Source organism: Blennius ocellaris (assembly GCF_963422515.1).
Source record: "Blennius ocellaris genome assembly, chromosome: 18".
NCBI classification, from domain to species: Eukaryota; Metazoa; Chordata; class Actinopteri; order Blenniiformes; family Blenniidae; genus Blennius; species Blennius ocellaris.
In genome coordinates, this window is record NC_137667.1 from 13,855,238 (window position 1) to 13,867,652 (window position 12,415).

The following is a 12,415-nucleotide window of genomic DNA, read 5'->3' on the forward strand; positions in this document are numbered from 1 at the left end:
AATGTGTTTCGATATTTTTAGCGATGAGTTCATCTGCTTTCAATACTTGTGTTGTCTTGATGGAACCACATGTTTTTCATTACCAGTTTCCAACTTGTCATATCATTGATTATGTGGGCGCTGGTGTGCAAATGGTAAGGCAGTACATGCTGAGTGATCACAGCTTCAAATGTGATGAATGCAGAAAGCGAGCGGAGCAATTCATCTGGCGATAATCAAGTGTTCTGTCGAGCCAGGCCACAACTATTTTACAGCCATTCAAGTCAATAAATAGAGCGGGGCTGCAGTTTTCTCTTCTTCTGTCCCCCAGTAGCTAAAGTATGTCTCAGCCAGCATACCGTGGGGTAACATGAGGGCTTACAGTGCTGTTGTGACTTATTCCAAAATATCCAAAAGGTCATCGCATGTTTTCATCAGGTGACCTTTCTGAATTTGCTGCACAGACGTTACCACTGTGTAATTTCAGCCCGGAAAACAAAGGCCTGTTTGAGTTGCAGCAGTTGATACACACCCATTAGCATTTCTGTCATCTCTGTCTTGGTGTGACTCCCACTGTTGAGACATTTTCTCCCGTTCATTTCAGAGTTGTATGTCCTGTAGCTTTCTAAAAATCTTGTTGGTTCCTTCACAAAAGTGGACACATTGAACAGTTTGCTTTTGCGCTTCTTACAGAGGACATTGTAGTTTGAAGTTACCTTTTTTTGGAGGGAAATTCCAGAAATGATTTATGTTCGAAGCTGCACAGCGGTGTAGTGGAAAGCATTCTTGCCTCATCCCAAGTCCTGAGTTTTGGTCTGGGCTTTCAGGCCTTTCTGTGTGAAGTTTGCATGTTATCCCAACTTCAATCCAAAAATGTGTTGTGACCATGGAATATTTTGAGGTCATTGAGGTCGATATAGAAGATGGAACGATGGATGGATTAACTCTACTTAAATCTTTCACTCTTTTTTTTTTCATGTTACAAAGCTGCATCTTTCATCTTTTCTGATTGAATATCTCACCCTACCCTTGCTGCTTGTGTGCTTTTAGTCTTTAGTGACTGCTATTCTTGAAATTAGGATTGGGCCAGTGGAAACCACCCAGCATTCCATAAAATCCCCGAAGTTTTTTGTTTTAAACCGAGCAGTGTATATCTTTATGCATTCTGCACAGCAGCATTGCCACCTTCTCAGAGTCTATTGTCCTGAGACCTTTAGCATTGTGTATAATATCGTTATTTCAATGGATTTTTGTGTATGTTGAGATGATGGAAAGCTACATTCTTCTTGCTTCATTCTGTCGTTATTGAGTTTTACACTTGAAGCTCGCAGCAGTGTTGTCATACTAATGGACTGATAAGAGCAGATGTAAACTCGGTGTCTGTAATTTGGCCAAGCCTTTCCTTTATATTCTGCCTCATGTTCCACAGAATGTGCAGATGGAAGAAGCAGGCAGCAGCCCCCGGCCCGAGACTCCCAGCACCCTGACGGAGACGGAGGGGGAGCTGGAGGGCAGTCTGCTGGAGGTGGACCTCGACAGCTACCAGACGACGCTGGAGGAGGTTTTGACTTGGCTGCTGTCAGCTGAGGACACCCTCCACGTTCAGGACGAGGTGTCAGACGACGTGGAAGAAGTCAAGGAGCAGTTTCACACGCACGAGGTAAAAGGAAACGTAAAGATCGTCTATAGCCTTGCAGAGATGCAAGCGTGCATCTGTAAATGCCGAGGTGCAAAGAGCTCTAATAATTCATACATCTCTTGTTTATTGGATCTAAATGTTTTTTTTTTTTCTTTTTATTGGACAAATTGCATTGTTGATGCTTTGCCCTGGGGCACATACCTGTCGGCAGTAGGTTTGAAATCGGCAAAGTTCTGCTTACAAGCTTGTTTCCTAACCCCTCAGCCAACACAGTCCCAAAACCAGGAATAAATACCGGAAGTTAAATAGTCTTATATACTATTAGATGCCCCAGATCAGGTGGAGATATACATTTGCCTCTAGATTCACTAGATCATGAAATGAGAAAACTTTGACTGACTCATCCATAAGTTCTGGCGTTTCTAAATTGAGTCCACTAAGGCTTCCTAATCTGTGCCCATAATGTGCATCATTCTCTCAGAAAAACTAAGGTGGCTGTGGCAGAGAGATGATTAAGAGGCAGTGGTGTCTGGTGTGTGAGTTTTGTTTGTTGATTTACTTTAATAAAAATATGGACTTTGGACTCTGTGTCTCTGTGGGGGAACCCGGCGGTGGCATACACTACTGCTACAGTGACTAAATACCCTTCTTTCTCAAGTGATATCGAGGAATTCCCCTGGAATTTTATACCAAAATCCATTGTTGTTCACAAAATATACAGGATCTATTGTTATGTGTAATTAAAGCTTCTTTGGATTTTGAAAACAAAAAAAAAAGTGATGTTTGAAACAAATGTAGGACAGATTACGCTACTTTAAGAAAGATGCTGTCGGTCTCCATTCAGACTGATGACAGATGAAGGCCTCCCACAACCAGCAGTGCATGCTCTCTACATGTTGGGAATGCCAGGAATTCCTCTGGGAACAGTAGAGCAGGGCACTCCATGGTGCCCCGGCCCAGAGCTCAGTTGCTTGCTTGACAAGGCATAGTTACAATGTTTGTGTCTGTGCATGTGTATAGAGGAGCTTTGGCTGGATTCCCTGAGCTAAAATGTGAATACTTGTGAAGTCCAATGTTTGGAATTCAGGTCAAAGCGGAACGCTGGAAGTGAGAAGGAAAGCTACAAGGTCCAAAGCTTCTTTAACAGCCAAGCTTTTTAGGATGCAAAAGAAACAATAACAACAACAACAACAACAACAACAACAAAATCCAGTTTTGGTTCAGCCTTTTTGTTCCCCTACTCACTCCGGTTATAACGACAAAGCCACTTCAAAACAAAGTACCAAGAGGTGCAGTTAAAATGCATACTCATCCAGAGAAATCAAAGAAACGATAATAACTCAATTCACTATTCCTATTTTTTCAGTGACATAAATGAGGCTTTGGTTGATTTATATGCACAGGTGAAACCCATTGCTTCTGCAGGGCATTATTAAATGTTATCCATTAAGATAGGAGGTGTGCGAAGAAGACAAATGCAAATTTTGACATGTTCCTGCAATAACTAGCCTGGAGCAGCAAATTAATGACCTCTTCTCATTAAGCCGCCATGTTAGCATAATCTGAATGAGGATATTTTCGAGGGATAGAGATTGTGTAATGATTTGCAAGTTGAGCTTTTTAGTCCTGCTTTAACTCCCCCGATTAATGTTTTCCATAACACAGCCATTTTATTTCCTCAACCTTGTTTTCAGGCCTTCATGATGGAGCTGACAGCACATCAGAGCAGCGTGGGTAATGTGCTGCAAGCAGGGAACCAACTGATTGCTCAGGGCATCCTGACAGAAGAGGAAGAAAACGAGATCCGGGAACAGATGACGCTCCTCAACTCCCGCTGGGAGAGCCTCCGAGTGGCCAGCATGGATCGTCAGGCCAGGTAGAAAAACACACCATTTCTTGGAATATTTGTCAAATCTTTAATTTCTTTTTTTTTTTTTTTAAGAGTAATGCAGACTAAAACGCCCAGCTTTACGTAGGTATAGTCTAATTGTGTATTCACTCTGATTACTTTGTAAAATGGTTTTGCAAACATGAAGATCAACAGATGAGGGACGCAAGTGTGACCAAAAGTCAAACTGAAGAGATGAACTGACCACATGAAACAAAAAAGACACCAGAAAACTATGGAGGAAAGCAGGGCAAAGCACGACATTGAAAGATCAGGACCGTTGCAATCATATCAATTTGTGAGGTTGAGTTTGTCGGTTCCCAAGTTTAATACTTACCTGATGTACATTACATGCAGCTTGAAATATGTATTTGCACATGAGGCATTGGGAATGTCATTACCCAGGACATGAAGACAAGATCTGTCAGGATTGACCGATTATCTTGTGTATTTTACCTTGTGTACTTTTCATAGAAGTAAAGGATTCACTTCTTTGAAGTTTTATTTGTCAAACACAACACATTGTTCTCAGGTTTGAACACCAGCTGTCACTTTACTTGCCGTTTGTCAAATTTATTCTGATGACAACAACACAAAATTTTAGGAGCATACTCTTAAATACAACACAATAATAACACTGTCCTAGACCTTGCAATGCCAGAACATGCTGTAAAACGTAGAGAAACAAACAAAAAAATCAATAGTTTTGAGACAAGCAAGAGGAAAGACTGATTTGAAAGACACTGAGAGATCAGAGTCTGATTGGTTGATCAAACATTTCAACATTTCAAACAGATTATCTTCTACAAAAAAACAGAGTCCAGTGTTGGATTCATGAAGTCACACATGCCCTCGCTTCACTGGTAAACAAAAACCTCACCATGTTTGTTTTACAAGAACTTTCCAAGTAAAACTTCCCTAAATCTGGATTTAGATTTAGATCCAAAAGCAATATAGAGTAGCTGTCATCCCAAAATGTAAGTCAATAAATCGAGTAGTGTTTTAAACTGGCGCTGTGTTTTGCTGATTGGGAAAAATCGAATGTGATATTTGATCCTATTTGTACTGTACTTCAAACTGCCTGCTGGCTGTGAGTTCTCAGTTAAGCTCAGCTGTTTATGATTTTTCTCTGTGAAGAAAACACAAGGCTGCCATTTATGCAAAGATGACCCTGGATAAACCTTGAGCCTTCCAATGACCAAAAAGTCCAACCCTAAGTCTACGTCATCAAGGTTCATGATGCTCTGCACTCGCACAAGTGCACGGTTCTGCGGTCGTTAGGAAATCAAATAAATTTTGCCCACTTCACCATCGGTTGACCATGATGGGTAGCACGTGGACTTGTACGTGTCATGACTCGCTGTCTGTGGAGTTGGCATATGGCATTGTCACTCCTTTTACAGTGTTTATGCGACTATGTTGCAGCAGGCTGATTTATCTTGTGTGTCCTTCACTAACATTTATGTTCTTTTTTTATGGTAACTTTGTTTCCGTCAAGGCTCCATGAAGTTCTGATGGACCTTCAGCAGCACCAGTTACAGCAGCTTTCCGACTGGCTCACGCTGACTGAGGACCGGATAAGAAATATCGAGATAGAACCCACAGCAAGAGACCTGGAGCTCTACAAGGAAAAGATAGAGCAGCACAAAGTGATTATACCGTTTCCCACTCGCACACATTCAACTGCTTATCTTGCTTGAGCTGCGCCAATGAAAAATGAGTAATTGATTTTATTAAAGACATAACTAAGTGGTCTCGATCTGTGTGTTTGTAGTCATCCCACTTTAATTGGCAATTGAGTGAACACTTAACATATATTTTATCCTGCACTTTAATGAGTCATTCCCAGTTGCCATGAAGTTTAATAATGTCTTTGCCGGCTCGGTTAATGGTTAATGCGTCACTATGCTCAGGTAGCTTTTCATGTCTCTGCACAGGAGCTTCAGAATGACCTGGAGGCCGAGCAGGTGAAGGTGAACTCTCTAACACACATGGTGGTTGTGGTGGACGAGAACAGTGGTGAGAGTGCCACTGCTGCCCTGGAAGAACAATTACAAGTAAGCTTTCATCCTGGTAATTTATGCACACGCAGTCATAGTGTACTGTATTTCTAATTGTATCTCCAATATCAGGCAGCTTACGTGAACTTTGCTTAGACTTTCTAACTTGAAATAGCTTTTTATATGGTAATCTTGCGTAGTAAAGCACTTTTACCAGGTTATTTCTTAGTGCTGTCTGTATCTTTCTTTCAGACGCTGGGGGAACGCTGGGCTGCTGTCTGTCGTTGGACGGAAGAGAGGTGGCACAAGCTGCAGGAAGTCTCATTGGTTTGGCAACAGCTTATATCTGACCAGGTAGAGTCCTTTATCTGTGGTCGGAAATGCATATTTCTTGGACTTACGACATGATGATGCAATAAAGTTTCTGTTAATAAAGCTTGCTCTATGTTGAAATTGAAGATATTTTTCGCCTCCTGCGCAGAGTCTTTTTAAAGCATGGCTCGCTGAAAAGGAGACGGCCTTGAATGAAGTACAAACCAGCAACTTTAAAGACTCCAGTGAAATGAACACTAACGTGCGCCGATTAGCAGTAAGTGAAGTCTTTATTTTATTTAAACTCCTCTCCGATTTATAAAAAGAGTAGCGTCAACTTTATTGCCTTTATTCTTTATTCATGTGAAATGAAATTCAAACCTGGATCTTTACCAAAGCAATTATAAAATAAATCTCAATCTATGAACAATAAATTTATTGTATGAGCATCCTTTACCAACTGATAGAAGTGAGAGTGATCTAAGTTACTGTTGTGGGAGGGTGGTAGAAGTGAGGTGTGACGAAAGAGCTGTTCCTCAGTCTGCTGGTACGTGATTGTTTTGTTCTGTAGCTTTTGCCCAAAAGCGAAACTTTAAATAGTGTGTGTCCGGAGCGAGTAGTGTCCGAGATGATGGTGGTGGCTTTTGTCCCTGTGTGGTTGGAATAAACATCCTCCCAGTTTGGAAGCTCCACCATATGTTGTGCACTCTCTATCAAATGGTGTCGGTCCTACAGAACAGCAGCTGTGCAACTTTTGTTCTAACACTGTGAAGTTCAGCCTCAGTTTCTGGGGCATCTGGGCCAGTTTTAGCTTCCTGGTTCCCGAGTTCCTTGAGGATAAGGTGAAAGAAATCTGAGGGGGTGGAGGCCAACTCTCTCTCTCCCTTGAACTCGGTGGTCATCTCCTTGTGGTTTACTATCATCTGGATAAGACATTAGCATCCAATTGAATGATTGCCGTTAGCAGCTGCAAAAGTTATTTCCCCTAAATTGAATTTTTTTTTAATTTAGCATGTTTTGCTCATCTGCCCTAGATTTTAAAAGAAGATATGGAAAAGAAGAAAAAGACTCTGGACAAGCTCTCTGATGCAGGACAGGATGTGATACAGCTGCTGCGAAGCGCTGAGGCAAGCGCTAAGATTGAGGCCGACACAGAGGAGCTGGCTCATCGATGGGACAACCTGGTGCAGAAGCTGGAGGATTGCTCCTTCCAGGTGTGTGTTTGGCATTTCCCATCTTTCTCTCCATTTCCTGTTCTTGATTTGTTTTTGACCTGTTTACTGAGGTTAGACTTCCGTTACTCTGCTTCTCGCTGTTCAGGTCGTGGAAGCTGCGACAGATGCTGGGATGACTCAGGCAGAAGATCAGGTCGTCATGGATACGGTCGACGCGGCAGCGTTCACCACGGACCAGGAGCTGGCCCCACCTGCACCCCCAAAGAAACGCCTTGTTGAGACAGAAACCGAAGTCAAAAAAGTGTAAGAGCGAGAACAGAAAATACTATTGGGATTGACGTTCTTTTAAACGCAAACATATTTACACACGTTGCTCTCTGTGTTGTGCAGGTTTGAAAACAAACTTTCTGACTTGTTGAGTTGGATTGCTACATGGAAGACGTCTGCTCAGGCCCTGGCCACAACACACCCCGAGTCCACGCTTCACACCCCAGACATGCAGGAGAGCCTGGAGGTAAACCTGCAGATAGTCCTGCTTCAAACCCACATTTATCATTCATTAAAGTGAAAACATGAATCTCGAGAAAACGTTTCGAAAACTGCACTTGAATTATGTGTTTAAAAAAAAAATCATTTCAGAGTTTGGAGTTGGAGCTCAATGCAAAGGAAGCTGCAGTCGGTCAGGTGGTTCAGGAGGGACGAGGCCTGATTGAGCAGCTTGAGAGAGGTAAAAATTCTATATGATTCATTTGTGCAAGTTCTGTCAAATAGTCTTTTCAAGTGTGCAAAGATCTTGACTCATTTGTACTGTTTTAATGCTGCTCATGACTACTGCCCCCACCTCCTCAATTTCTGTTTCCTCTTGAATCGTTTGCCTCGTAACAGTTTACTACTTTCCTGCAGCTGCTTGACATTTTCTGGCTATTTCCAAGCCAACGTTTGTCTTTTATTGTTGTTTAGATTTAGATGCCAGTAATCTAGACGCGTGTTTGTGGACATAATAGTAAAAATGTGTCAGCCCGCAGGGTAGCTGATTTCATATAGCTGCTCAGTGAAATGGAGAAGCACTCAGGATTTTTTATGTGCTTACAGTGTTGTGGGGGCGGCGAGGGGTAGTGGGGGCAGCTCCGCCAAGTTGGAGTAAATTTGTTAAATGCCAACTTCCCCTTCAAGTGGGCTTGTTTAAGGGAATGTTTTGTTCGCAGTGGCCGTCAGAACACGACCATACTCAGACCCACCCACCTCTCTATCCATCCGGCTTGTATACTTTAAGCTTTATCCAACTCAAGGTTGTGGGGCAGGTTGAGGTTATTCCTGGTTCATTATGGGTGAATCCTAACTGATTATGCATTATGTCTCCATGTGTTCCTCACAGAAGCTGTGAATGTGGACTCGGTGAGAACCGGCGTTGACTTGGTCCAGACGGAGTGGGACGTCTGTGCCAGGGAGCTCCAGGCAGCTCGTGAGCGGGTTCACACTCAGTCAAGAGTGAGAGCGTTTTCTGCGAAACTTGCAGACTTGGACCAGGTCTTGGAAGAACAGGACGAGTGGCTGAAAGCCACCTCGGCTGTAGAAGAATGCGATGAGGACACACTCAGAAACCTGAGTGGACAATGTCAAGTAAGATTCAGACTGCATTCATGTTCCAAATTCAAGTATTTGAATGTCGTTTAAACAACCACCATTATCAGTGGAATGTACACAATAGGATGTATTTAAACCTTTTCTTGAGTGTGAAGCTCAAATGTTTCACTTAAGTGTAATTTGCTTTGCTCAGTTAGGGAATGGCTGCCAGTGTAAAGTGTGACTCCCATCCAGTGACCTCCGGAAAAGTCAGCTTAATCATCGTCACAGTGTGTGTAGTTTCCCCCACATCTTGAAACAGATGCTTCAAATCCTATTAGTGGATGACGCTCATGGTGGACAGTGGCACAGCAGATTAAAAATATCGCTCTGCTATATCTCACAATCAATAAAAGTCTGACGAAATGTTCAATCTGTTTATTGTTGAGCTGCTTTTGTTTATGCCACATCTGTTTGGTTTTCACATTTTGTTTGTTTATTTATATAGTCAATGAAATACCCGCATTGCGTGTCTTTTTCTGCTGTTCCTGTCAAAAATGTTTGACTTTTAAATAAATTGAAGAGCAACTTATTATTATATATTACATTTTTATTTCTAACGCAGTGATGAACTTTTTCGTCTTGTTTTTCAGTCCCGACTTCTTAACATCAGCACCTTAAGTCCACAACTGGCAAAGCTGTCTGCTGAGGTGGGGTCGCTTGGATCTGTGCCGTCTCTTAAAGACAACATGGTGGTGGTTTCTGCACATCACGCTTCCACGCGGCAGCAGCTGCAGGACAGAGGACAGCAGGTCAACCAAGGTGTGTGGAGCAAGCCGCGGTAAAATGATGTTGTGGAATCTAATTCTATAACTTTTGAGTGGGTTTATCTGCATTCATTTGCTTTTCAAGGCAGCTCATAGATTTGAGACACCTTTTGATCCCAGAGAGCTGCATAACAGGAGATTTAAGCCCCTCTTAAAACAAAGGACTGTCCCTCTCTCTCCCCCTCTCTCTCCTTGCTCGGGCTGAAGTTTTCAGGTTTATAAGGAAAGGGAAAGAGTGATAGCTAAGTTCAACAGAGCTCAGCCCCACATGGGCTGACATTAGGTTTTATATGAATCCTTGGCCAGCCATGAGTAATAAATGATGCCCTTATATGGCCTCTAAAGCTCACAGATGCAAGAGCGTATATGTGGATGACTTAGTGCAGGGTTATGCCGCCGTGTCAGACAGATCTCCACCTTGGGAGGTGACTTGGTCCTGGAGCACTGAAAATCAGTCACTGTTTTACCTCTGGAGTTTACGTGAGCCGCTATTGGACGGAAATTTGAATGCTCTTCTGACCCTTGTTGTATGTCTGAGCTTTGCCTTTGGGGCTTTTATGACATTGAGGATTTGGAAGCAGGCCAAAGGAAACCATTTTGCTTGGGGGTAGTCTGCTTCACTGCCGTGGCCTCTCTGTCACCACCTCCATTCCCAACCCCACACTTCCACTCCGTCACTGCCCTCTGTGTATATAAACATGGCCAGATTATGTAAGCATTAAATCACCTGGTAATTAAGACACTGCAAAACAGAGAAGGAGACAGGCTGTTATGAAGATAAGTAGAAGAATGGAAGAAAATGACCTGGAATCACATGTCTTAACCCTTTATTTAGATTTTATGCTTGTAGAATTCTCCCCCCAAAATATGTAATAATTCCCCATTTAGTCCATTTCTTCTAGAAAAGTTCAACTTTAGAGTTGTGTTTTTTGATTACACTGACACTGGTGAAGCTGGTCTGTGATTATATGGCCGTACAGAGTAAATCCTGGAGGCCGCTGTGATGACGTCTAGTAATTTATTAATTTTGTACATATTAAATTATCTAAGTTATGAGATAATACAGAAATCTGACTCTGTCAGCAGTGACAGGAGAAGAATATAAAAGGTATATGTAACTTAAGCTTTGCGCGTGTCTTCTTTGAGCGAGGGGTCACTGACTGTGGCTATTTAAGGTATTCCGTATAATTTGCGTCTCCAACAAAAGCTAATTTTAGAAACTGGCTGTTTAACATCTGGGATCCTCTTATGGCCTGGAAGACCTGCATGTCCACTCACACGTGAAAAGGGGAATTCCAAATAAGCTCACTGCCCTCTTGTGGTTGATACATACGTTTAAATGCGCAAGTGTAATGGCAACGTTAACTTTATGTTCAACATAATATAAGCTGTCAGCTTTTTCTTCAACATCGCCTTCTTCTTTGTCCTTTTGCAGCCTTGGTCAGCCTTGAAGCTGCTCGGGTGGTGCAGAATCCAGTGGAGGATCTGGAGGCCAGGCTGGGGACTCTGAGAGAGGGGGTAGTGGACATACCTACAGCGGAGGGGGCAGAGGAGGGGGCACAGGTGAGCATCACTCAACTTCGGAATCAGCTCCTGTGAGCTGCTAGATAACAAACAAGGACCAGAAGAATCAATATACAAAGTACGAGTACAGCCTTAGACAATTATTACCATTATATCTCGATTATGTTATATATGAAGGTAACCGTTACAGGCTAGATTAAATAAACTGCAATGGTTTTGACCCCCGTCACTCTCTTCAGTGTGTATTTGTTGCAATTCGGTCTTAATTGATCTTTTTAAAAAACAGAAAATGATCTAATAACCACATACAGTGTTGCATTTTTGTCGCTTTGACATCACTGGGTAAATGCCTGTTGCCCACGAGCTGTAAATATTTTCTTTTTTGTTGGTGTCTCCGTCTTTGTATGTACAGTTTATCAGTGTGAGTCTTAATCTGTGTCTGCTGCTGTTCTTTTTTTTTTTCCTTCCCCACTGAATACAATAGGCCCCTTTATCAGCCAGTCATTTCCCTCTGCTTTGTGTTAAACCTTTGTGTGAGAGGGAAAGAAGGAGTGTGTGCACGTCTGCGTGTGTTTGCAGTGTGTCGTTCACTAATGTATGTGTTGTTGTGTGCGAGTTACACTGCGCGTTTGGCTCCTCCTCCATCCTTCGGTGGAATGCGGCTCGGTCTACGCTCTTGTTATCATGGCAGATAGGGCACGATGCCGAGGAGGGAAGCGGGATGCAGGGCGGGCAGGGGGGGCGGGGACGTGGCACATTCTGGGCAGCGTGCCCGTGCACGCAGCTCAATGCGGAGCCTCGAAAACCTGTCCGTCACTCTGACAACACTAACGTGTGTGACAGCACGTCTCGAGTTCAGCTCGCAATGAACCCGATGAGAGAAGGTGGCAGTCATTGTCATGTTTCACGACTGGTTGTTTTTCCTCACAAAGGGATTGTGGGCTCACGATGATTGTAATGATGTGAAAAACTTTTCATTATCAAAAGTTTATGTCAGGATGCTCCGTTTTCCATTCATTTCGACTTTGATTAGTTTAAATTCACTATTACACTTACAAATTCCCTACTTTTCAGTTACACAAAAGAAAACTACAACTATAAAAATAACTTTCACTTGACCAACTGATGCAAAGTAATATTATCATTTTTTTCCCTTTGAAATTCATTTTTACTTTGTCATCCTTTGAAATATAAAGTGACAAAAACGAGAAAAATTTTGCAAATTAGTGGAAATAACAAAACACTAAACACACACGCAGATGAAAAAACTCATTGAAAAAAAGTCACTTTAACAACTAATCGTTTAAATTAATTTAGATATTTGCGTAATGCTTTTCCTGGGATTTCTCTCTTTATTAATTCATTCATAAAATTGTTTATGATTTCAACAGTTTTGATATCCAATTCATTATTGGAAATATAGTCTTAAAAATATGTTTGTCAAGATGCTTTCTCCAGAGTACAGCTGTTAGTAGCTGTATGTATGTATCTACATATGAAAACATTGA

General features: G+C 42.2%; 1 protein-coding gene across 3 annotated transcripts in view; it reads left to right on the forward strand.

Annotated features, from left to right (window-relative positions):
- utrn (utrophin) overlaps positions 1-12,415 on the forward strand; it is a gene marked incomplete at its 3' end in the record, with an annotated part of 189,877 nt that overhangs the window by 31,173 nt on the left and 146,289 nt on the right. For all 3 annotated transcript variants that reach the window (XM_080514402.1, XM_080514403.1, XM_080514404.1), the window contains exons 10-22: positions 1,409-1,639; positions 3,313-3,494; positions 5,005-5,155; positions 5,444-5,563; positions 5,759-5,860; positions 5,988-6,095; positions 6,853-7,032; positions 7,139-7,296; positions 7,384-7,507; positions 7,633-7,720; positions 8,369-8,613; positions 9,210-9,378; positions 10,819-10,946. In XM_080514402.1, coding sequence (XP_080370528.1) covers positions 1,409-1,639; positions 3,313-3,494; positions 5,005-5,155; positions 5,444-5,563; positions 5,759-5,860; positions 5,988-6,095; positions 6,853-7,032; positions 7,139-7,296; positions 7,384-7,507; positions 7,633-7,720; positions 8,369-8,613; positions 9,210-9,378; positions 10,819-10,946 — 1,986 coding nt within the window. The remainder of the gene's footprint in view (positions 1-1,408; positions 1,640-3,312; positions 3,495-5,004; positions 5,156-5,443; positions 5,564-5,758; positions 5,861-5,987; positions 6,096-6,852; positions 7,033-7,138; positions 7,297-7,383; positions 7,508-7,632; positions 7,721-8,368; positions 8,614-9,209; positions 9,379-10,818; positions 10,947-12,415) is intronic.